The sequence below is a fragment of the Rhopalosiphum padi genome, chromosome 1 (assembly GCF_020882245.1).
Source record: "Rhopalosiphum padi isolate XX-2018 chromosome 1, ASM2088224v1, whole genome shotgun sequence".
NCBI lineage: Eukaryota > Metazoa > Arthropoda > Insecta > Hemiptera > Aphididae > Rhopalosiphum > Rhopalosiphum padi.
Genome location: NC_083597.1, coordinates 12,176,956 through 12,200,753, shown reverse-complemented (window position 1 = coordinate 12,200,753; position 23,798 = coordinate 12,176,956). Strand labels below are relative to the sequence as shown.

At 26.5% G+C, this 23,798-nt stretch overlaps 4 protein-coding genes across 5 annotated transcripts; 3 read left to right on the top strand and 1 right to left on the bottom strand.

Moving 5' to 3' along the window:
• Positions 1-265: 265 nt before the first annotated feature.
• LOC132931645 (ubiquitin carboxyl-terminal hydrolase 16/45) lies at positions 266-9,671 on the top strand. 2 transcript variants are annotated; one of them, XM_060997543.1, is made up of 15 exons: positions 266-773; positions 947-1,108; positions 1,193-1,305; positions 1,459-1,592; positions 3,290-3,453; positions 3,510-3,631; positions 5,250-5,390; positions 6,357-6,566; positions 7,361-7,603; positions 7,672-7,825; positions 7,905-8,287; positions 8,429-8,690; positions 8,750-8,937; positions 9,008-9,109; positions 9,199-9,671. In XM_060997543.1, the coding sequence occupies exons 2-15, from the start codon at positions 997-999 to the stop codon at positions 9,412-9,414; spliced, it is 2,544 nt and encodes an 847-aa protein (XP_060853526.1). In that variant the 5' UTR covers positions 266-773; positions 947-996; the 3' UTR covers positions 9,415-9,671. The 2 variants fall into 2 exon arrangements, with proteins under 2 accessions (XP_060853526.1, XP_060853527.1); XM_060997544.1 differs by lacking the exons at positions 947-1,108; positions 1,193-1,305 and having other exon boundaries at positions 268-773.
• A 3,028-nt stretch (positions 9,672-12,699) lies between these two features.
• LOC132932056 (DNA-directed primase/polymerase protein-like) lies at positions 12,700-14,058 on the top strand. The gene is made up of 2 exons (XM_060998250.1): positions 12,700-13,099; positions 13,175-14,058. Exons 1-2 carry the CDS (start codon positions 12,700-12,702, stop codon positions 14,056-14,058), a joined length of 1,284 nt encoding a protein of 427 aa, XP_060854233.1.
• A 149-nt stretch (positions 14,059-14,207) lies between these two features.
• Positions 14,208-15,132, bottom strand: LOC132917610 (vesicle transport through interaction with t-SNAREs homolog 1B). Its single transcript, XM_060978434.1, has 2 exons — positions 14,782-15,132; positions 14,208-14,662 (listed from the first exon to the last, which is right to left on the bottom strand). The coding sequence occupies exon 2, from the start codon at positions 14,649-14,651 to the stop codon at positions 14,340-14,342; it is 312 nt and encodes a 103-aa protein (XP_060834417.1). The 5' UTR covers positions 14,652-14,662; positions 14,782-15,132; the 3' UTR covers positions 14,208-14,339.
• A 4,624-nt stretch (positions 15,133-19,756) lies between these two features.
• LOC132931957 (uncharacterized) lies at positions 19,757-23,424 on the top strand. Its single transcript, XM_060998081.1, has 3 exons — positions 19,757-20,155; positions 21,506-22,789; positions 23,010-23,424. Exons 1-3 carry the CDS (start codon positions 19,770-19,772, stop codon positions 23,200-23,202), a joined length of 1,863 nt encoding a protein of 620 aa, XP_060854064.1. The 5' UTR covers positions 19,757-19,769; the 3' UTR covers positions 23,203-23,424.
• The last annotated feature ends 374 nt before the right edge of the window (positions 23,425-23,798 follow it).

Genomic DNA, 23,798 nt, shown 5'->3' with positions numbered 1-23,798 from the left:
TGGCACAATTTCAGCACTTTAAGATAGTATAAGATAGTACTATCTTAAATCGTGCGATGAGTGTTAGTGTTATCATTCATAGACAACACGCTTTGTAATATACAGGTCGGCCAACTGTCGTTTTTTGACTACTATAACATAACGCGCTTACCACGTCGTCGTCCTCACGGGAAACTTATCAGCTGTATTCAAATTCTTAATGTATTGCATGCACTCCCTTCCACACTTCACCCGGTCATTCCCCCCCTAATCAATTACTACACGTCCATAGCCTGTAAGTCTGTAGTTCTGTACTCTGTAGCATAAAAAGATATCCAGCTCTCATTCTCTGTACTCTGTAGTACACACACATATACACACCACACACACTAACACTCACACAAAACCTTAGGTTTACATACTACAGTCTACAGTGTATTCTGTGTAATTTACCTATTGTAATACATAGTATATTATACACTTATACTTTACTCAAGTACTGGACACAGGTTTTGGTCTCTATAACAATTTTAGCTACACCATAATGTTAATGTGTATATGTTTGTAATACGGCATCCCATCGCCATAATATTTAAAATTTTTTTTTTTATTAAAAATACAAAAATGACGAAGCAAATCACACTTTAGAGTAACCAATAAAATTAGCCAGTGAACAAGAAGTAACAACGCTAGGATAGCTTTAATAAAAATAAAATAGAAAGTGTCTTCGTCACTATTTGTCTAAACGTCGATGTACAGAAGCACTGTTTCCTGATTAGAAAAAAAGAAGGAAGGTACGTAATCGTTTTCAAATGTTTTCATAATGATTGTGATTAATTTTATTACGGTCATTGTAAAATTATATTATGCACATTGACTACTTATTGCGGCATGAGCCTCTTATCTCTTGTTTCCATATTTTTCGCCTAATCACGTTTTTTCCAAAAATAAAATCTTTTATAAATAGACGTCCAGTGTTGAGGTTTTTTTGATCTGCATTTTGCATCCTTCTAAGTCATGGCAAAAGGCAAAAATAAGAAACGTAACCGGCAAAGTTCTAATGCTCCTGTTCCACTTAATGCTGGCGATTCGTCAGATTCGGGAGAATTAAAAAGTCAACCAGCAAACTGTGAGTCTATGCCCTGTAACAAACTCCACTGGTCGTCTTCACATTTAACATGTTCAGTTTTAAATATTAATATGTTTTTTCCAGTTCTTAAACATCCTTGCACTCATGTCAAAAAAGCAGTCAACGTAAACAATGTAAACAAATGTTTACAAAAGATTGTTGCACAGTGTACTGAATGTAAAAACAAAAGCTTGGAAGTATGTAAATTGTTTTATAATAACTTATGTTAAGCAAATTATTGTATTTTTTTGAACATACTTTATTATAAAAATTAGAATTTAATTCTACATGCTCCTTATGCAATCATTTGTAAACACCTTAGTATAAGTAAAATTTTAATTATTTTTTAGGAGCTAAACATTTGTCTACAGTGTGGATCATTTCATTGTTCTAATCTTGAAGTCAACCATATTGTTAAACATCAGAATACTCCAAGAAGTGATTCTCATTCTATTTCTGTTAATATTGAAAGTTTAATAATTAGGTAAGTTTATTATTTTTGTTATCATTACTTGTATATTTTATGCGAAATATCAGCTGCAATTGGCAAAACTACATAATATAATAATACCTATAATAATTTGTGGTGTTAGAAAATTTTAAAATAATTAAAATTAAATTAAATAAGTAAGGTAGACAGAAACCTGAGGTATTAATGAAGTCATAATTAATTTGGCATAACAGAACATGCGTCTTAAGTAATATGGATATTACACATCTACATAAAACCTTAGAATTTACCTTACGATAGCAAAATAAAGCAAATGAATACAATTTAGTGAAGTGAACTTTGTATTAAATTTGATGAATCCATGTTTGTTCAAATGTAAAGTAAAGGTTTTGAGTTAGTATTAGATAATTAACCGAGGCAGTGAATAAATTTAATTTATCCTGTATGGCAACGGAATTAGTTGTCAACTCAAAATAAATTTCATGTTTTAAACGAACAGAAAAAATTGGCCGAGTCAATATAGTGATATGGAATTAATAAAAAAGGCAAATAGTACAGGACTCAAATATCTCCTTTGTAAATAACCTTGAACTGTGTAAGTTGCAGTTCTAACAATTTTTTAAATTCGCTTCTTGCCTATAATATATGATTTAATCCACTTGCTGTAATGAAGGGTAAGTTTATTAATGGGGAGCTAATAGTTTATAGTATTGAATGGCTTTAAAATTTCTGATAAATGATTTGTATTAGATTACTAAAATTGTATGTTTTTGACAGTGTGTGTAAGAAAGGAGATACTATTAGCCCGAATAGGTTAATTACTGTTTAGAAAGTCAGAAAATTAAGTTTAAAAATAACTATTATATCATACTTATTCATTTTATCCATTATATATAACAAAAAAAGATATATAATAGAATGATTAGTATTTGATTGTAATCTGTAATTGTATTATTGATTTTTTTAAAATACAAATAAAGCCATACTTAAGGAATGTGTGATGAGTGGCAACAGTCTTTTGTTGTCAATCACTCTAGGAGCTTTAAACCTCAATTTAAAATTATTGATTTTACATTTGCTTCTGATAAGATGGCATGAAGTTAATAAAAAAAAAAATATGTCACCCCCAAATTGTATTATCATGATTACTGTAAATCTAAGATTGTAGAATTTAGATGTAGGATGAATGTTGACATATAGGCACTATAATTATTTTTATATCTGTTTTATTTAGTGTGTTTGTAAACCATTTGAAAGGTTTTATTTTAGAGGCTAGGGTTAAGGGTTGGTACTTGGTAGTATAATAATTATCTTAAATTGTGATGAAAACCGAATCAAGATTCATGAATAAATAAAAGACCAGAACTTTTCTTGTGCTATACAATTTAGCTTATACATTTATTACAATTAGCATTCCATTGTTTGACCAAATTTATATCCATCAATCAGCCTTAATTCCTAAAATTAAAAATTGCAACTTTTTTGCACATCTTTACCTAATGGCATTAATAAATAGTAGGTTAAGATAGAGGAATACTTCATCATATTGGAGTTGAAATATATGAGTATGCTTATTTATTGTCTCACATTTATATTGACTCAATTGTTAAAATTTAGATCTTTTTAATTCAAATTTAATATTTCAAGTTAAAACTTTGAGAACAATAAAACATTCTATAATTTATTTTAGATAGCAAGTCTTTTTTTAATTGATTTGTTTATTTATATAGATGCAACGATTGTGAAAAAGAAATATTAGTATCCAGTTCTAAAAAGCTACAAATAATAATAAACTCGATCAATCAAATGAAACAAGCACAAACAGCTAAAAATAAAATGAATGATCTTCCAATTCAAGGTTGTTCTACTGAAGCAGATGATAAATTAATTTCAGGTTAGTAGATAATAATAATTAGCATTTATGTAATATTTATTTATTTATTTTTTCAGAAAATTCTTCGAAAAAGTGTAATGGAGTAAATAAATCCGATGATGACGCCCCATCATTAAAAAAAACATTTGAGCTATCTGAAAGTATTACTAACAATGTCGAACGATGCAAAAGACCTAGAGTAAGTTTTCTATACTTTTAAATGCTGACATACATACACTATACAGTGTTTTGTGTGTCAATAAACTTATTTCAAAGCTTGCATTATATTGTAGTGAGCTGTTAAAATCTTGAAACTCCTACAGACTACTTGGGATAAACACTAAAATAATTAACTGTAACTTTTGTTATTAGTTGTTTTCTATTTTTTTTTTTTTTTTAGATGTAGTTTGTCTAACCATTTCAGTATTTATTTTTTATTATAGTCATTGAGTGAATTCTACCTCATTTTATTAAAACTAGGTTAATTGAATCCCAGTGGCCAGTTGTATTATATTATTAGGTTAACTGTGTTCATGATTTGGCTCATTTGCTTATTTAATATTTGGATGACTAGCATAAAATAAATTATTTAACTTTGGTGGATTGCTTCACACTATTGGTTGTTTGATTATTCATTGTCACAAATTCAGTCCAGATTTTTGGTGGGAAACATGTATTTGCTAAAATATAGGTTTTTAATGTATGTTTTATGAATTAATTTATTTATTGGTTTGGTATTTATGGGCATTGAGTATATTACAGTAGAAATTGCTGTTTAGTTTATTAATTCTTTAAAATTACCAAAGCCACAATTAACCTAGCTGTTTAATGATACATTTTTATCTGGACGCATTACATATTTCAATTGGATGACATTATATTGAAATGGGATTTTTGGGGAATGAAAAGGAGTACTGAAATACAAATTTTTCATTTTTAATTGTTTTTATAACCAGTTATTTAATAATAAAATAGGAGACATTGTTTTGATTTTTAAGTATGATGTTAAACATAGTTAACATTTCATCAAAAACAGATAATTTGTAAATATTAAATTTCTATTACTAAATCTTATTAATATTTGAATATTTATATTAATAGTCATATTCTCCCCAATTTTAACATTTATTTGTTACTGATACACCATTCCAGAGATATACAATATTTTATAATTGCTGTCACATAACATAAATGGTGGCTCAGGGCAACTGTTTATAGTTTATTATGTGTTATAAAATTTATAATTACATATAGTTTTTAATTAATTTAAGAAAATGTCAGCACAATATTTGTTGTTGTTTTTTCTTAGACCATGCAAGGCATAAATAAAACGCATTCATATAAAATTGTTTTCTATGACTTGAGTAATCATAGAGTAAAATAACCTATTATAAATATTATTTAAGGATAATATATTTGAGAGTTTGACATATTAATTTTATATCTTACTATTATTTGACTTAAAAATAGTATAGAATTAATTTGATATTAAACTGTTTTGAGACAATATTTTTCAAATTGATACCTTTTACTTAGTATTATTTTCTATAATTTTTTTATTGGGTGATTTTGTGTGGATGCATTTTTTCTATATTTTGTTTGCATCAGAGAAACAAATTAAATAGAAATAATATTCTCTCAACCATTATTCTATTTATTTACAACCAATATTAATTTTTATAAAATAGTTAGGTGGGGCATCTAATGCTTTAAACCAAAATAAACTAGTGTTGTAGTTAAAATTGGAAGCATAGTGTACAGTCTTACCCCCATAAAAATTATTTACTCTTGACAATAATTATTATATTTAATTTCAGGGTTTAACCAATTTAGGAAATACATGCTTTTATAATTCAGTTTTGCAATGTCTTGCGCAAACTCCATTTTTAAGAAAGTTTTTACTTGACATAAGTGAATCTGGTGAACCAATGACCATAAAATTAGATAATGAAGATATTGTAAGTATTATTTTATTAACAAGGTATTTATTGACTATTATGTTTTATGCTATATCAATTCATCTTGTTCTAACTTATAAAATATTAATTAATATGTAATTATAGTGTTATTTAAGCCATTTAGTTGCCAGATAGATATCACTAAAATAAAATTGTTTAAAAATCCTTAATATAATAGATATTAAATTATAATTAATTTTATTTAAAAAAATTTAAATTCACAAATTGGTTTTATGTAACAAAATTATGGCAACAATTTATATATGAGCATATGCATAATTCTGTTAAATTTTAAATGCCCGAAAATTAAAATATTGGTTGCAAGTTTTTAAATTTAAATTTGCCATTTGCAATTTTTAATTTTTTACATATATTTCTTCACAACGTTTTTATTTCAATATTTGTTTATAAACAAGCAATGAATAATTGTCCACTAACAAAATAGAGATGAAAGACCAAGGTGGTTGTGTGAAGTAACTTGGTAGGAAAGATAGAAAAAAAAAAAATAATTTTTTTGGGGTAGTTAATGTGTTTCATTAATACTTATCAAAATAAAGAAGATAGGTTGATATGATTCAGTTATGTTAATGAAGAAAGGTGGATTAAAGGCAGTGTGTGTGTTTATAGTAATGAATGTAGAAGGAATAAAAGGGAGAGAAAGACCTAAGATAAGTAGACAAAATGGTGAATGATACAAAAATAGCTGGTATTAGTAAAGAAGAAGTGGGGGACAAAGTGTTACGGTGGTACAGAACAAGCATGACTAGGTTCACATTGGGTCAATGTAGTTCGAAGCAGAGAAAATTGAATTTCAATCTATTTAAATTTCTTAAAGTTTGATGAGTTTGAGACTCTCATGCTTAGTTTTTTATTTATCATGAAATATGTTTCAATTAGAAAAACTGATGTTGAAAATAAAACTAACCTAATTTAGATTAAGAAATTTACATTTTAATTTTTTAATAGACTGTGCATCAAGAAAAATGGAGTTCATTAACTGAAAACCTGTATACCACTCTTCAAGAAATTACAAATGAACGCGAATCGACATTTACACCTAGTGCACTTTTAGATTCATTAAGAAAAAAATGTAAAATGTTTATTGGCTACAGTCAGCACGATTCTCATGAACTTTTACGTCATCTTTTGGACTCTGTACGTGATGATGACTTGAAGGTATGCTTTAATGATATCATTATAATGTGTATTATTATAAGTACATAAAAGTTTAATTTTCCTATGTTATAATAATATATTGCTGGTATTTTATTACTTTTATTTTATTTTTATTACGTCAATGATTCAATTTATCTAACGTTTGTTTCTAATTCTTCTGCTCTTATATATTTTTAATAAAATTAAAATATAATATACAGTAGAACCCCTCTCGTCCGTTCTCGGCTGGTTCGCCACTTCGGTTGATCCGACCATAGTTTTATCGATATAAATAGTTTAAAAATACATTTGGATTTTCCAATTTATAGTAGATATATAAAATTAATTGCTAGTTTAATATTTCCCTTATTAGGGTTCTGTATATTCTGATAATCCGACCTTTTTCGCGTTCTGACCACACCCCCCAATCCCGAAGGAGACGGATTAGAGAGGTTCTACTGTATTAAATTTTAACAGTTGTTCAGCTTTAGATCACTATATATTTTTGAGCCTGGTTTTGTTGCATTTTGTGAATGTGACGGGTAATGAAAAGTTTGATGTAGCTAAATTATAAAATATTTAATTACATATCACAGATTTTGTTTACAAAGAGAACATTAAGAAAATTCTAGTTATTAGTAAAAAATATAAAAAAAAAAAAAAATTTGTGATTTCTATATCTTTTAAAAAAGTTCAAAAGTTCAAAAAAATTTTTAAAACAAAATTTGATCATCTACATATCCATATTATTCCTTATTCCACTTATAAGTCAATCAATTTAAAATTTATTTAAATTAATTATAATTTACTTTTAGCGTTATAAAAGGACAATTGTACATCATTATGGTTTATCAATGAATGTTGATCCAAGTGAAGTTGATGAAAAAAAAACTGCAAAAATTAAAGAGCTTGGCAAAAAACTACAAGATGTTCTTTTACGTCCTGATCATGTATTCAAAGGTGAACTTTTAAGTGTTGTTCAATGTCAAACCTGTGGTCATAAATCAGAAGTAACAGAAAGTTTCCTAGACTTGAGTTTACCAATAGCAGTTGATAAGGCAAGTATTTTTTAACTATCCTTAATAACAACTAAATTTTTGTGAATAATAATAATTATTATTAATAGAACCACCCATTATCATTTCCACGTAAAAAAGATAATGATGTTTTTAATCAATCTAAACATCAAACAAAAAAAGAACGTAAACTAGCATTAAAACAAGGAAGGCGAAAGAAACATGAGCATAAACAATTTAACAATAAAATGCAAGATCCATTAGGTAATATTATTTTAGTCTTGATACATTTTAAATTGAATAATATTGTAATCTATACATTTTTTATAATTATTAATTTAAGCTGTGAATAATGATGCGGACATAGAAGACAATATGGAAATTGAAACAAATGAAGTAGAAATGTCTGTTTGGAAGAATGAAAACAAAGAAAATCCAGAATCTGGATATGGTTCAGAAAAGCAACCATCTAATGTTACAAGTCCTTCGCTAAGTATTACTGAACTTACTACATTAATGAATAACACTCCACTGGCTGATCCTGATCGACAAATGGATGCTGATCAAATCTTAGATTCTGAAAAACCCATGGATTTGGATTCAGTATTACCTGGCAGTCCTGCTAATAGCCCAAGTTCACCTCAAGGGTCATCACTTGATTCCATGCGTGCCAATGTTAGTCCAGATTACATGGATGTCGGGACAGATAGTGCAAATGAAAATCAGGTAATGATTTTATGAATAATTTATAAATGCTTATTCATAATAAAGACATTGAAACATACATCTCAATTAAACTGTTATTTTCAATTTTACAATTAATTTTTACTTAAAATTGTAATTGTTAAACTATATTTTATTTATTAGGAGCGTAACAATCCTACACCAAATGTTAGTGATAACAACAGTGATGGATTATTTGATGATTCAAAAAGTGAAGAAGATGTAGAGGATGAAGAAGAAGGCGAATTTTCTCAAGAATGTCCTCAAGCTACATTGCAACCTCAACCAAAATGTAAAGATAGCGAGTGTTCAGTGTTGACTTGTCTTAATCAATTTACTGCCTCTGAAATAATGACCGGTAATAATAAAGTTTCATGTGAGCGGTGTACTGAACAACACAAAAAAAGTAAGGTTGTAATAGAAATCGTAGTACAATTGTTATTAAATTGTAATTATTTTTCATAGAAACAAATGAAGATAAGACAATTTATCGCCAAAGTACCAAACAAATGTTAATTAGTTCCCCTCCAGCTATTTTAATATTGCATTTAAAACGGTTTCAAATGTGTTATTCAACTACACGTAAAATGACAAGAGATGTATCATTTCAATGGGTTTTGGATATTGCTCCTTACTGCTCTGTTAAATGTCAAGTTAGTTATAATACAAATATATATTTAAATATATTACAAACATTAATATTTAAATGGTTTATTTATTTAGAACAAGTTAAGCCAAGGTCAAAACCGAATATTATACTCGCTGTATGGTGTAGTGGAACATAATGGATTTTTGCATAGTGGTCATTATCTTTCATACGTAAAAGTATGGTTAATTTATTCTTAACAGTTTCTTCCAGCATGTTTTATGCTAACATTTATTATAGTTATATATGGTATATATTAATTTTTTAGGTTAGAGATCCAGTTAAAGATGATAGCTATCGACACTCATTTTTAGAAGGCAGTAAAACTAAACCACCAAAAGTTATTGATGGCAATGATGATCCTTCACATTTAGCTCCAAGTGGTACCTGGTATTGTGTTAGTGATAGTATGGTTAGACAAGTAACACCAAATGTTGTTCAAAACTGTCAAGCTTACTTATTGTTTTACGAACGAATTTTATAATACTGTTTTATGTATATATATATGTATTTATTTATGTACAATATATTATTGTCTTATTCGAAATGAAACATTTGAGCAATTAAAATTGAATAATTATTTTTCAACATTATCTATACATTTATCAATAAATTTTATTTATTATATAAATTGCCCAAATTTATTTATGTAAATAATTATTTTATTGATGAAATTTTGAAACATTTAGTTAAATTTATTTTTCAAATATGTTTAATAATAATATAATAATTGTACTTTTATACTGGATTTCTTTCTTTCTTTTTTATTTTAGTTCATTATCAGTGATTTAATATATTTAAGTAACATATTTGTAAAATTTGAAATTGACAAAAATAATTGTTTTATAAAAACTATAAAAAAAATATATATATAATGTATAGAAAATATTTGATGTTATGGCTATAATACATATATAGGTATATATATTATATATATTTTTTTTTACAAACCGACATAAATAAAGATGCTTAATCAATACATTATAAGATTACTTGAGACTTTACCTTACTACCTAATTTATTTACCCTATTACTTGAATCATTAAATCTATAAATATTAATCAAATTTTGTTACCTAAAGTTTGAACTTCCTAGAATTCATATAAAATGGTTAACGGTATTTCAGTATGGCAAGAACATTTTTTCAAGTCCTAGTTATTTGTATATGTCAGATTCAGTGGGTCGTTGAGTATATAGTAGTGCAATTGCACTGTTTTTACATGGATTCCTGGGAGTTGGGACCAATAAGAATTTGCAATATTTAAAAATTTATTCAAATGAAACAAGAGAAATTTAGTAGTGTTATTCTTTAGAGCTTTATAACTTATCAGCTATAGCATCTGGAAAATAATTATTTGAATCAAGTGAGTATGAATATAGACCAAAATAAATTTGTGAGCCATATAATATTACAACTGCACTGGTTTGTGGAAAAACCTGGTCAGATTTTTAAATTAAATTCAAGTTTCTCCAAATTTAATACACAATGTATGTTAAGGTATTTATCTACACCTGTCACCTAATAATATTTTTATTTGGAAAGTACTTCTAAGATTAATTTTATTTATTAATTAGGTTCCAATACCTACACAAGTATAAAAAAGTTGTATAAATGATACAAAGCACTCGAATACCGGAATACCCAAAACCCATCTCGTAGAGTAGTACTACAGTAGAATAATTAACCCACTTAAATTTGCACGAAGTTGCCCGTATTGACGTATTGTCTACCATGCCAATATGTCATAAAGTATTTACTATTTAGTATGAATCTATAATAGTAATATGTAGGTATCATAAGGTGACTGGCCAAAATTAAGAAATGTGTTATTTCGACACACTTTTAGGAACAATAAAATTGTTGTTGGAAATCCAAATTAATAATAAAGAGTTTTTGGTTTCGTTAAATTTTTTTGAATAGCTTACTTATTATTATACTTATATTTGTTAATTTGATTGGTAAACGCGTAAAAATATAAAAAATAAAAAAATAAATACTTTTCGGTTATATATTTTCAAATATTATAATTATTTGATAATTAGTATTCAATTATATTTACATAATATTATCTCATTTAAAAATTATTCTATCACAATAATTATATTATGAACTTACTAATTTATATTTTCTAAACAAATGTTTTTTACTTTACACAAAATTTTCTATTTATTTGGTTAGATGTATACTTTCTTTCTATATCTACATTTTCTAACTTTGTATAGCCCCCTGTTTTTCACCAAATATTCATATTAGTATTACCTTATGATTAAAATATTAAATTTAGACAATTTAGTATAAGGTTCTAAATTGTTTATATTATCATATTTCAATTAAAAAGTATCGCAAATACATACTTAATCAATTATCACAGTTTTATATTATAAGCGTTTATTGAGATCACAAAAATTGAAAATTATTTTGTTTATAGTATTAAAATGCATACACTTATATTATATTGTATGTATTGAATATGGGGTTTAATGGATTGATACACTTTGATCTTAAAGATCTGACATAGTCCTCAAATCAGGGACTATGATTTTTTTTTACTATTATGATTTTTAATGATTATTACGGTTCCGGTTTCGGTTAGGTTCCTATAAGAACTAAAATTTCAATTTCGATTTCTTTTCGGTTTTAAATTTAAGTTTCGGTTTCTTTTCGGTTCTTAAAAATGAAAAATACGTTTCCTGTTTTGGTTTTATACTTTTGTAAAAAAAAATTTGGCTGTGTTTTGATTTTTTAAAAATATTAGTAGTGTAAATTGCCATAAATTATGATAAGTTAATATCAATTTTCAACCAGATATCCTACCAATTGTTTAGGACAAAGGAAAAGACTAAATAAGTAAAATAATAACTAAACACTATCAATTAATGCACATAATCCCGTTTTAAATAACCCTTTTGATTTTGTTTTAAATTTTTATATCTAGTTTATACTATAATTGTTATGTATTAATTAATAATGACCACTTATTGTATCAAGTATTCGGTATTTAAAATTTCAAAATATCACGAACTTTTTATTTATTATTACCACAAAGGTACTATATCTATACTTTACCTACTATTTAATCTATTACAAAACCAAAATTAATCATAAAAAACCTTCACAAAAAAGTAACGGTTCCGGTTAAGAATTAATTTAAATTAGGTTTTCGGTGAGGTTCCGGTTCCCAATATTCAAAGGGTTCCGATACCAAAACCGGTTCTTTTCGGTACGGTTCCAGTCCCTGCCTCAAATCAATTAAATCTTAAATAAATTGTGGTTATAAATTATAATAACTATTATGTTTGGGGTTTCCTTTTTTTAAGACATTTCGGAAGGATAAATTCCTAAATAATGATTAGCGTACATTCGTTATTCTTAACGTGTAGTAGCTTAACTGCAATTATGCATAAATAATAATTATAATTATAATAATAATAATAATAATATATATATATATATTATAATATTATATTATTATTATAATTATTCAATAATAAGATACTTATTTTGTCTAATCTCTAACGGTTATCACTTATCATGCAACAATTTGAAAAAGTAAACAAGTAATCATTGAGACGGATAATAATTCTTATTACTATACAATATACATAAAACATTTATTTCTAATTTATATTTTATTTACAATAATTTATTTTTGCAATTACTACATTTTTGCTTTTAATATACCACAGAACAATTGTACTAATTATTTTATGGCATTTTTACATTTTGCTTTGTTTAATGATTATTATCAGAAAATAGTTCTATGTGATCATGTCGGGTCTAACTACTATAGTGTTTTATGGTTCTTCTAAACGTAGTTCGTTTCATTTAATACCATCAACAACTTCATCCAAAAAGGTAAGACGTGAACCATGCCATTTAATTAATGTCAAACGGTTGTTGGGACCTCCAATTGGCTGGAAAAACTTTCCTAGGCAACAAGAAGCACTAGACTATGCAAAATCTAAATCAAATGGTTGTATGTCCTTCACATATGAACAAAGTAATGGTCAACGATATTTTATGGTTGCTCATCCTGAAACGTTTTGGTACTATGACTCTCGTAAACCACAAAATGAAAGACACACATATGAGATCATACCAGAAAATAATCCATGCAAATTATATTTTGATTTAGAATTTAATCGCAATGAAAATCCAGAATCGAATGGTATAAAAATGTTAGAAACCTTTGTTAAAATTGTTATTATGTTTATCAAACAAAAATTTAATATTATGTGTAAAGAAGAAGACATTCTTGACTTAGATTCATCAACAGCAGAAAAATTTAGTCATCACTTAATCTTTCAGACTTTGGTATTTTCTAATAACTGTCAAGCTGGTTATTTTGTTCATTTTATATGCTGTGAAATTAATAAATTTTTGTCTGAGGATCACTGTCTAGAAGACAATGGATGCTTTTATAGCGGTATAACTACTAAAGATCTTATTAATTTAAAAATTGAAAAAGGTTTATTTTGTGACGAAAGTGTATATTCAAGAAATAGACATTTTAGATTATTTAAGTCATCAAAATTGAAAAAAAATGTTCCATTAGTCCTAAGCAATACTAACAAGTACAAACTTCCAGAAATAGCTCATTGTGAGGATTGTTTTGACAAACAAATATTTTTAAAGTCTCTCATAACATTTGGTTGTGATGATAATGAATTATTGAATTTCACAAATATTGATAGTCAGATTGTTCCTAAATTATATAGTGATCGTGCACATTTTGATAACAAAAATCAAAATACATGTCAGTCAAGTTATACAAGTTCACCTTTTCCACGAATTGATAGGTTTATATCAGATCTCGTGTTCCCAGGAAAAATCTTTAAAAATCATTATTTTCCTTCAGTTAACAAATTAGTTTACAGTATTGTGAAGAACCGTTATTGTGGAAATATTAAACGACAACACAAAAACAATAATGTTAAGTACATAGTTGATTTGAACGAAATGTATTGGTATCAAAAATGTTATGATCCTGACTGCGAACAGTACCGATCAGATGGCACTAAGTTGCCTGATGAAATTTGTTTTGAGTATGCTAATCATATAGTCGATGATTTATCTGACAGCCAATTAGTTGAAGTTGCAGAAGTTGCAGAAGCTGTTCAATTGTAAACTATTATATCAAAAGCTTATGAAATAATTAATTTATACTATATGTTACAACCAAGTAAATGTTAATATTTTGTTTTTTTTATTATAAAAAATGTTTTTGGACTAAGCAATGTTTAGTTGTAGTTTGTAGTGATCTTGTACACCATAAATATAATAATTAAATATGTATATATTTTTAAATGTAGTACAACACTAAATAACAATATAAAAATAATATATTTAAAATGGTATGAATTTGTAGTTGATTAAGGTATAATATATTATAAATTGTTTAGATAAAATTATTTTTTTATAAATTTTATGTAGACAAGTCCAACTAAAGAGCAAGCCTCAATTATAATAATGAGTATAAGCATAAGTTTATCTTGGAAAACATGTCTGTTTATAGCAGAGACATAACGGTGAGAAGTTTGCCTGGAACTGTCAATGTCTTCTAATCGATTGCGGGTACCACTGAGTGTCTGTCTTTGTTCTCCTAATTCTTGAACAATTGCAGAACCAATTTCTTCAGTTTCTACAGCAATAGATTTTATACTAGTCAAACGGTCATTAGTGCGTAACAAGACTTTACGATTTTCTTCGAGGACTTCCATTGATGCGTGAACTATAGTATATAGTATATAAAAAAAATTATCATTAGAGATGGTATTGCTGCAATAGCATGCATATAAGATTTTGAACGACTATCAATTTGTCTCCTATAATTTGTATAATTTATCTTACCTGAGGCAGCTATACACTAAATTGGTCTAAGTATTTGTCTCCACACGACAACAATTCAATGAGAGAAATACATAGACTGATCAAGGCCACTGAGGATTTTTAATTTATGTTTAATTATTAAATAGTACACATAGACCTTATAGTGCTTTTACTGTAGTAGTTTTTATACTCTATGAACTACAGAAGTACAGTCTACAGCCTGCTAGTATAGCATACATAACAAGAAGTACGAGAATATGAAATATTAAAATATGAACTATTTAATATCTAACTTAACAGTACGACATGATAAAGTAAATTTACTTTATCACGGAGAATGACATCAAGACTCCCCCAGGACGGGGTCGTACTGTCGTAGGCAGTTGTTCGAAAAATGATAAGAACTCGGCCCGAATGACGGTAGCATTGAATCTATTGCCAATCTACAATTCCAAAAAGTTATATTATAAGACTATTTTTTTTCGTTTGTGGAGTAACACTGCTTGACTAAATAATAATTCTTATAGAAGCCACGCCCATGCGCTCAAGTCGGACGGTGTGTCTTATTTGGAAATTTGGAATCGAATATATTGTTATTTAAAAAAAAAAAAAATAGTATTTACTATTTAGTACTTATAGGCTATTATAATTTGTATTCTTGTATAGTTAATAGTTGTACCTATGTATATACAATACATACCCAAATTCAGAATTTTAAGTTTAGAAGTTTAAGTTTATTATACCAATATACCAAGGTAGTTAGGTATGTAGATTTATGCGAACAAACTATGTAAAATAACAAAATATGACTAATATGGCAATATTAAATAATAAAACAAGGCAAGGGATAACTGATAATTAAAATTTTTTTTCACAATCATTTCTCGATTTAATTTTTGAGTATGAATGTAGGTATATGATCTCATTATATGTGGCCATGTGAGTTTAAATGAAATGCGCTCCATCTCTCACGATGATATGGTAAAATTTGGACTGAATTTGGAATTTGGCATTAGGAAGAAAAAACTCACCATTTTTATTTTTTCTAAAATTTTCGATTTTTTAAATTTACCATCATTATCACCTTTTTTACCATAAGATTCAATATCTACAAAAATGAATTTATACAGTTAGCATCAACAATAGAATCACACAACAATAGAATCAAATTATTCGTAATTAAAAAATAATGTTCCCTTGTTCTTTGGTGAAAAAATATGAAGATGTATTATTGTAGCTATATTGATTGCGCCCACACAATTTGGAAAATTCTAATTTTCCAAAACTTATAATATTTCTACCATATCATCTTTTGTTGGTGTATATTGGTAATACAATTGGTGTCAATCGATTATTTAAATTTTCCAATAGGTACTATACAATTATAGCCTCACATTGCAATACGCCAATACGTGTTATGTAGCTTTATGAGATACGAAAAGCAAAAGCTATATAGGGAACGAAAAGATTCTCCTGTTGCCATAAATATTAAATAAGCAATTATTTAATTTTATTGATGGTAAATTTGGAATTATATTTAAAGCATAACAAATAATATATTTTGTATAAATGATGTGTATTTTATTTTTCAAAAAAGCGATTGATATATAAATTAAATTAATTTGTCTTTTATTTTTAAATTAATAATTAATCCTAATTTGTTTTTAAAAGTTAAATTTATTATAATCCATTTTTTTCATACATTTTAATTTGTATTTGTTTTCAAAATAATTTATTTTTTCAACCAATTAAGTTTTAAACCTAAATAAATTTATCAGCGCATATTTTAGTTATTTTAATATATTTTATAATTTAATTTAATTTTTATCATTATATTTTTTATAAATATAACTTACTATCATTATTAATACCGTTTATGACTGTAAACGTCGTTGGAAAATATCAAAGATATAAAGCTACAAGAGAAAATCTTTCAAAATGGATTCTTAAATATAATAAATATATTAGTGTTTAACAAAAATACCTCACAAATTAAATAACTATATTGTTCTAATTAATTATTTTTAAAATTTTTTTTTAATGCTGTAAAATGTATAGTGACTATTACATTATATATATACATATAATATAAAAATTTTATCTTCAGTATTAAAAAATAAAAATAAAAATAAATATTGATTAGAATAAAAGTTAAATTAATTTGATTTTTTGATATTTATGTGATTTATACAATGTAATATATATATATAATATATAATATATTAAAAAATATATATAATAATAATTATTAACAATATATATTATATGTTATTATTCTATTATAGAAGCATAACTAATGATGTTAAAAATGAGGATGATTATGGAAATTCACACGATACCTAATAGTGTTTCTATTTACATCAATGAACCCTTCAGAAATTAATAATTTACGATAAGAAACAACTTTTGATCCAATAACGGTAACAGAAATTGAATTGACATATATTTTACAAAAAATAAATAAAAAAAGACACCATTTATTTCAAGAGTTAACAAAAACAAAACTTATGTCATATATTTATTAAAAATTAAAATATTATATTATAATACATCGTATATTTAAAATATGTGTATATTTTGAAAATCTAGACGTTATATGTTTATGAAATAAATATAAATGTATGTAATAAAATATATTTACAAGTTAAAAATGTAGATATAAAAAATGTAGGTGTAATACTATATAGAAAATGTTTTTAATTATGTGTTGGTATTGTTTTTGTATATTTACGTATGTATAAATATGCATAATTGAAAACACTTTATATAAACACACGTTTATTGAATCGGTTATAGGTTATATCAGTCATAAAGACATGAAGTGTAAAGCTCACTCGATATACTTACTTGCTCACTGTTACAAAATACTTTTCAACTTTGTACACACAAATTTCAGAATGTATAATAACCGTGTATTATTCATAAGTATTCATAGTAGGTAATAATATTATTTCCACGATAAAAAAATAAAATTCGTTGTTGAATCGTTATAGTATGTATTGTAGACATAATAATATGTAATAACTGCAGTAGATAGTTGACCTGTAGTTATTTAATAATTTTAATGGTTATTATAGTGTTACTATATATTTTATCCGTATGTTAAAGATACTAGTTAAACAGTTTCCAACCGACAAATCTATAAACCGTTGGAGATAATGTATTAATTCTACTATGTAATTTGTTAACGGTGCAAAATTATCAATCATTAGGTATGGTAAAAATAAGGTGAATACAGTTTAATTAATTTAGGTGGGGATTACTAAATGTACACAAATTTGTATTCACCAATAAACTAGTAATATGACATATCTAGTAAACAAAACATCTATGACATAAAGTAAAAAGTTGTTTTTATATTATTTTTATTAATTTTTATTTCACAGATTTGAATTAGCAATCCACATAAAATAATAAGTTTAAAATACAGTAACATAAATAAATCAATGGAACTTGGATGATATACTAATAATTTTTCAACCATGTGAGTAAGCCCGCCAAATGTCATTGATTATTTATGTCTACCTATCATTAATATAATACTTATTAAATTAATAGTTACATTTATGGAAAATTACTAATAAATAATTATTTTGAATAACCCTACGAGGATTGTACATTTTGTTTTGCAATAAAATCTTAAATTCGTATCATCAAATTGTTGTTAATCATTGTGTTTTTTAATATTTATTATAAATTAGTGTAGTTAAATTTAAATAAATAATAATATAACCAATACTTTGCTTATGTTCATTAATTGTCGAGCCGTAATAGTTTTGTACTAATGGCTAATAAAAAAAAAAAAAATCAATACCATCGAGTGACTATAAATAATGTATCTATAGATTGAATTTTAAATCTTTATTAATTCTGTGAATATTGAAAATTAAAATGTTATAACAATAAACAAACACATTTTTTTCAAGTGCGATACAATATTTATATATTTTGTTTTTGAGGTACCTGATGTTTAATGCTATGAACTAGATAATTAATGACAAAATTATTATTTTATTTTTATTAAAATAATCTTATAAAATATAAAATATATAACATTATTAAACAAAAATTATAATTGTATAAAGAAATGTCCAGTGTTTTTGAACGGATGAACAATACGCATTGTTATTTGTTGATCAGTTGTTTGGTATTTTTAAATCTCTGGTGAATATTGTTTCTCCTACTATACATTTTAATTATTTTGAATAAACAATAATAATTTCCAACATCATTGGGTAAGCTCCAATAATAATAATATAATACACACTTAAATTATTCACAAATATAAATAGAAGTCAACGCCTATATTATTTTAAATGATAATGGTAATTGATATTCAATTTCCACATAATATAATAATATATTTAATCAAATACAATTTTATATTTATTTAATATAGTTTAAAATTAAAACCTTAAGATGATATTACTCAGTTTAGATTTATATAAAAGTGCTTTAATTACCATGCTAATTAAATTAAAATTGCATATACAAAGCGCCGTGGTCTTACATAAATTAATGTTTTAAAATGTATGATTTTATAAACGCGATAATAATAATAATATTATCTATCTACATTTATCTTCACTTATTTTTTAAAATTGACAAATTCGGAAAAAACGTGTTTGCACTTTTGTTTTATGTATTCTGTGAATATGTATTTTTTTTTTAATATTTGATCGTTTTGACTAAGTGGATTGTAACATATATTTAATTTGACACAGCAGAAGGACGATGAAAATCGTTAGTTCATATCCTTATATTAACAACTATGAGTATAAATTATTTCTATTTATCAAGAGTTGGTTTTTGATTAGATTTATATTAAATTTGATCGATCATAATATTGTTATTCGTTTTTATTAATAGAGATGTGGAAATAAAAATTAACAAAAATTTCCTTCTTATTTTATTGTACACTTATTGGTACCATTATAGTTTGATCAACCATTCTTATCGTTCTGATAAATTGTATACACAGGCCTGGACCTAATCGAAGACGAACACTTATGGTTTGTATCAAGGTCATCGCGATAATTTCGTTAACGGTGACATCAATAACCACGACACTTCTGTACTTCGTGTTTGGTCGGTCGACTTTCCAAACACCGATGCCGATCCACGACGACAGTAAAGATCGACTAGTGGAGAATTATACGCAGGTGGTGTCTGTGGAGCGGATGAGCCCGGAAAACCGGTCAGCTGTAGAATACTTGTCACCGAGTCGCCGATCGATGAATGTCCGTCCGTGGGCGTCCACCGGGACTCGAATACCATTGGCTGACAATAGTACCTATTATGATATGTCGATTAGCCGAAATCGGTATCCGAATAACCATAGGTATGACGGCAGTAATGACGGCGTAGTGTTTGATACACAACAAAATATCAACAGGTAATGTGTATAATTGCGTTTTATAAGTGCTTTCGGCTGCAAACGAGTTGTGTGGTTGTGTCCCAAATACTGAATTATGCTCCGCAGTTATTTTTGGGTTACACGAATTGTGTCCAACAATTTTAATAAATTCGAATTGTAAATTTGTCTACTAAAAAATTAAAAGTATGTTATATATTATAATATATTACACGAAAAATGAAAAAGTTTGTATAAAAAAATCATATAATCGTCGTATTTCCACACGATAATAATGAACAGAATCGAAAAATTTTATTCAGTAAATATCTTATAAAATATAATACGTGGGTATTTATAAAACATTGAAATGAACAAATTTCACGATTTTAATTTATAAAAACTTTTTTATTTCAATTAACGAAACAACATATTTTATTCTTGTGAAAAATATCGATTTGAATTTATCAACACACAATTTGTGTAAAACGTTATAAGACAGTTGGGACTCAATTCGTGTATCCCTTTTTTATCACTGGGACACAACTCGTGTACTACACTTTTATCATTGAGACACAACTCCTTAAATGCGGTCGTTTCCACTGATTCGTTTGTCAAGTACATCCTTCCTTATTTACGTATTTTCATACCAAAACTAAGAAAAGTTGTGTGTTTCGTTAAAAACATTTTGTATAAAAAAACAAAAAAACATCATTATAGCTTATGAAAGTTAATTTATCTAAATAACGTTTTTTGTTTTTTTTTTTTTAATAAAAATTATTTTAAATGCAGTGCAATCAGTTATTTTAATTTCTTTGACTATCATAAGCTATAAGACTTCGAGTTTACAAGAAAAATATATAATATAAATTATAAATATCCAAATTTTAATACTTTTTTAAATGTAATAATATATTTACATATACCAAATAGCTTCAAATATCTATCATATTTACAGCTATAATATATTTTATAATATGCTTTAGAAGATTTTTTATTTAAATTATCTTATAATTCATATTGTATATACAAGTATACAACTTTAGTAGAGTTACAGTGTGCAGTGTAGCTTAGTTTTATAACAGTATCTATACATAGTTTGATATATAAATAGCTGATAATAAATTAGTAACACTTGGTAGTAAATAATTTAATTTTTGATCAATACCTTGATTTAACTTAATATACAACTTATAGTTGTTTAAATACATATAATTAACCAAGATATTTTTAATAACTTTGATAATAGTAACAATTTTAAATTTTTATGGAAAATGTAAATATTTTAAGATAAATATATATATAAAGATTTTATTTAAATCATTATAATTATTATAGTATGACTATATGGTAAATTATAAATTATAATACTTTTGGTACATTTGTTAACAGGCCAATTAACCACATTGATTACTCAAATTTAGAGACAGACAACTGGGCAACCAAAAAAGAGAGGCCGACCGATTATCACGACTCGTATGACTTGACTTATAACATGGGTGATTATGGACATAAGCAAACTGATAGTATAGCAGGCATAAGTGAAATAAATAGGGATACTGGAGTGGAATTAGACCCCTACTATTCAACTATTTACGGCCCTTATAACAACAAACCATTAGGGAGCCAACCGATTATGGATCATCAACCATTGAATACAGATTATAAATTACCAAGTAACAGTTATCAACCTCAAAGCACAAATTATCAACTTTCAAGTTTGAGTTATCAACCGACAGATACAATTTATCAACCACCCAGTACAAATTATAATCCCCCGGCAAGTATGAATTATGAACCACCGAAAATCACAGCTCCACATAATCCTATTCTGCTGGCTCCTCAACAAAAGATAGCGTTACCATTATCAAATACTAGTGCAGTCATCGATTGGAGATTGGTTGCTATATTTTCAATTATTAAGCTCGGTATAGTTAAATTAAAATCAATTACCATTATAAAAATATTATTATTTCTTCTGTTCAACCTAAAATTGTTATTGGTTATAACATTTTTCAAATTTCTATTACTTTTGAAATTATTCAAGGTTATGGTACTCCCGTTTTTATTAGTTCCACAGCTGCTTACTGCACTAACTCTTCCCATAATCGTGTCTATGTTAATTTCAATCCCGGGACGAATAATTCGATTTTTGACTACCCCAAATAATTCAACCGCAAATCCATCAACCTTACCAAGCCTACCAAGTAATATGGTTCCAAGTCTACCGAGTAATATGATACCAAGTCTACCGAGTAATATGAGACCAAGTCCGCCAGGAACATTGTTTACAAGTGTACCGGGTAATATGTTAGTGGGTCTACCGAGTAGTTCGATCCCAAGTAATATGATGAGACCAAGTGCGCCAAGTCGCTCGTCGATTGCTGAACCATCAGCTTCATCGGATATTTTAGGACCGTTAAATACACCAGCATCTGCAGGTACATCATTAGCACGTGTTCTGGGCCAATTACTATCAAACCATAATGAAACGCCATCAACAAAATCCAAAATTGAGCATTTACCTTATGCAAGGTATCCTAAGTCTTTGGAGGCATCGTATTCAATTATTGATGTCTTTTGGAATATTATAGATTCAGAAAAATGTGTGGAAAGAATAGCTTGTCGAATGGCTGTGGCAGAGGAATTTGGTGCCACGCCCGTATGGATTAATTGGTAAGCTTAAATTAGTTTTTTAGACTATGACAGAACTTTAAAAGTAGCTTATAATAATAATACTTTTCTTTTAAATACAATTGGTATCAAAAATAGTAAATATAAAGAATAAATAAAAATTTATTTTTATTTTTTGTTTGTGTAATACAACTAATACAAGGTATAATAAACCTAATTGATATTATTTGTTTGATAAATATAACATAATTTTAATTTTTAGGGTAATGCGTGGTGTATTGAAGCTCAGTTCAAACAAAAAACTTGAATCATATTTCAAAACGTATGATGATATAAATAATGAATTGCTTACCAGTTCCCGATGGAAAACCGCAGATAATTGGAACACACAGTGCTTAGAGCATTATAACTGTAAAGCTACTAATTTTACACATGCCACAGATACATCAAAATAACTATAATTCAAAATTGAGATTTGTTTTTAACAATGACTTAATTTGTTATAGGACGTTTTTTGTATAATTTATACAATTATTTTTCATTGCGGTAAAATTATGTTAGTTTGACATTTATTATAGAATATTAATACGGACCAGAATTATTTTTTTTTAAACTAATATTAAAATTGTAATTTGTTTATATTATAATGTATTTTAGTAATCTAGTTTATATTCTATATATTATAGGTACGTATTATTAAACCTACTTATACAAATATTAAAATGTAATGTTTTCTTTATGATCTGGTGTCTACATATTCAATGCAAAATACTAAATGATAACTACTGCAGTGATAGGATGTAATAATTTATTTATTACTACCCTATTGGCTATTATAGTTTTACATTTAAAATGTCTGTACTGTACACAGTTTTAATCAAGGGGGAAAAGGTGACATGCGCTAACAAGCCTTAAACTATGCATGCATTTATGCCCTAAAGAACCACTAAATATAATATTAAAATATTAATTAAAAAAAAAAAAAAAAAAAATCATAATATTGAATAAAATATTTTTATTTTAATGTCTAGACTCTAGATAATATTTTCAA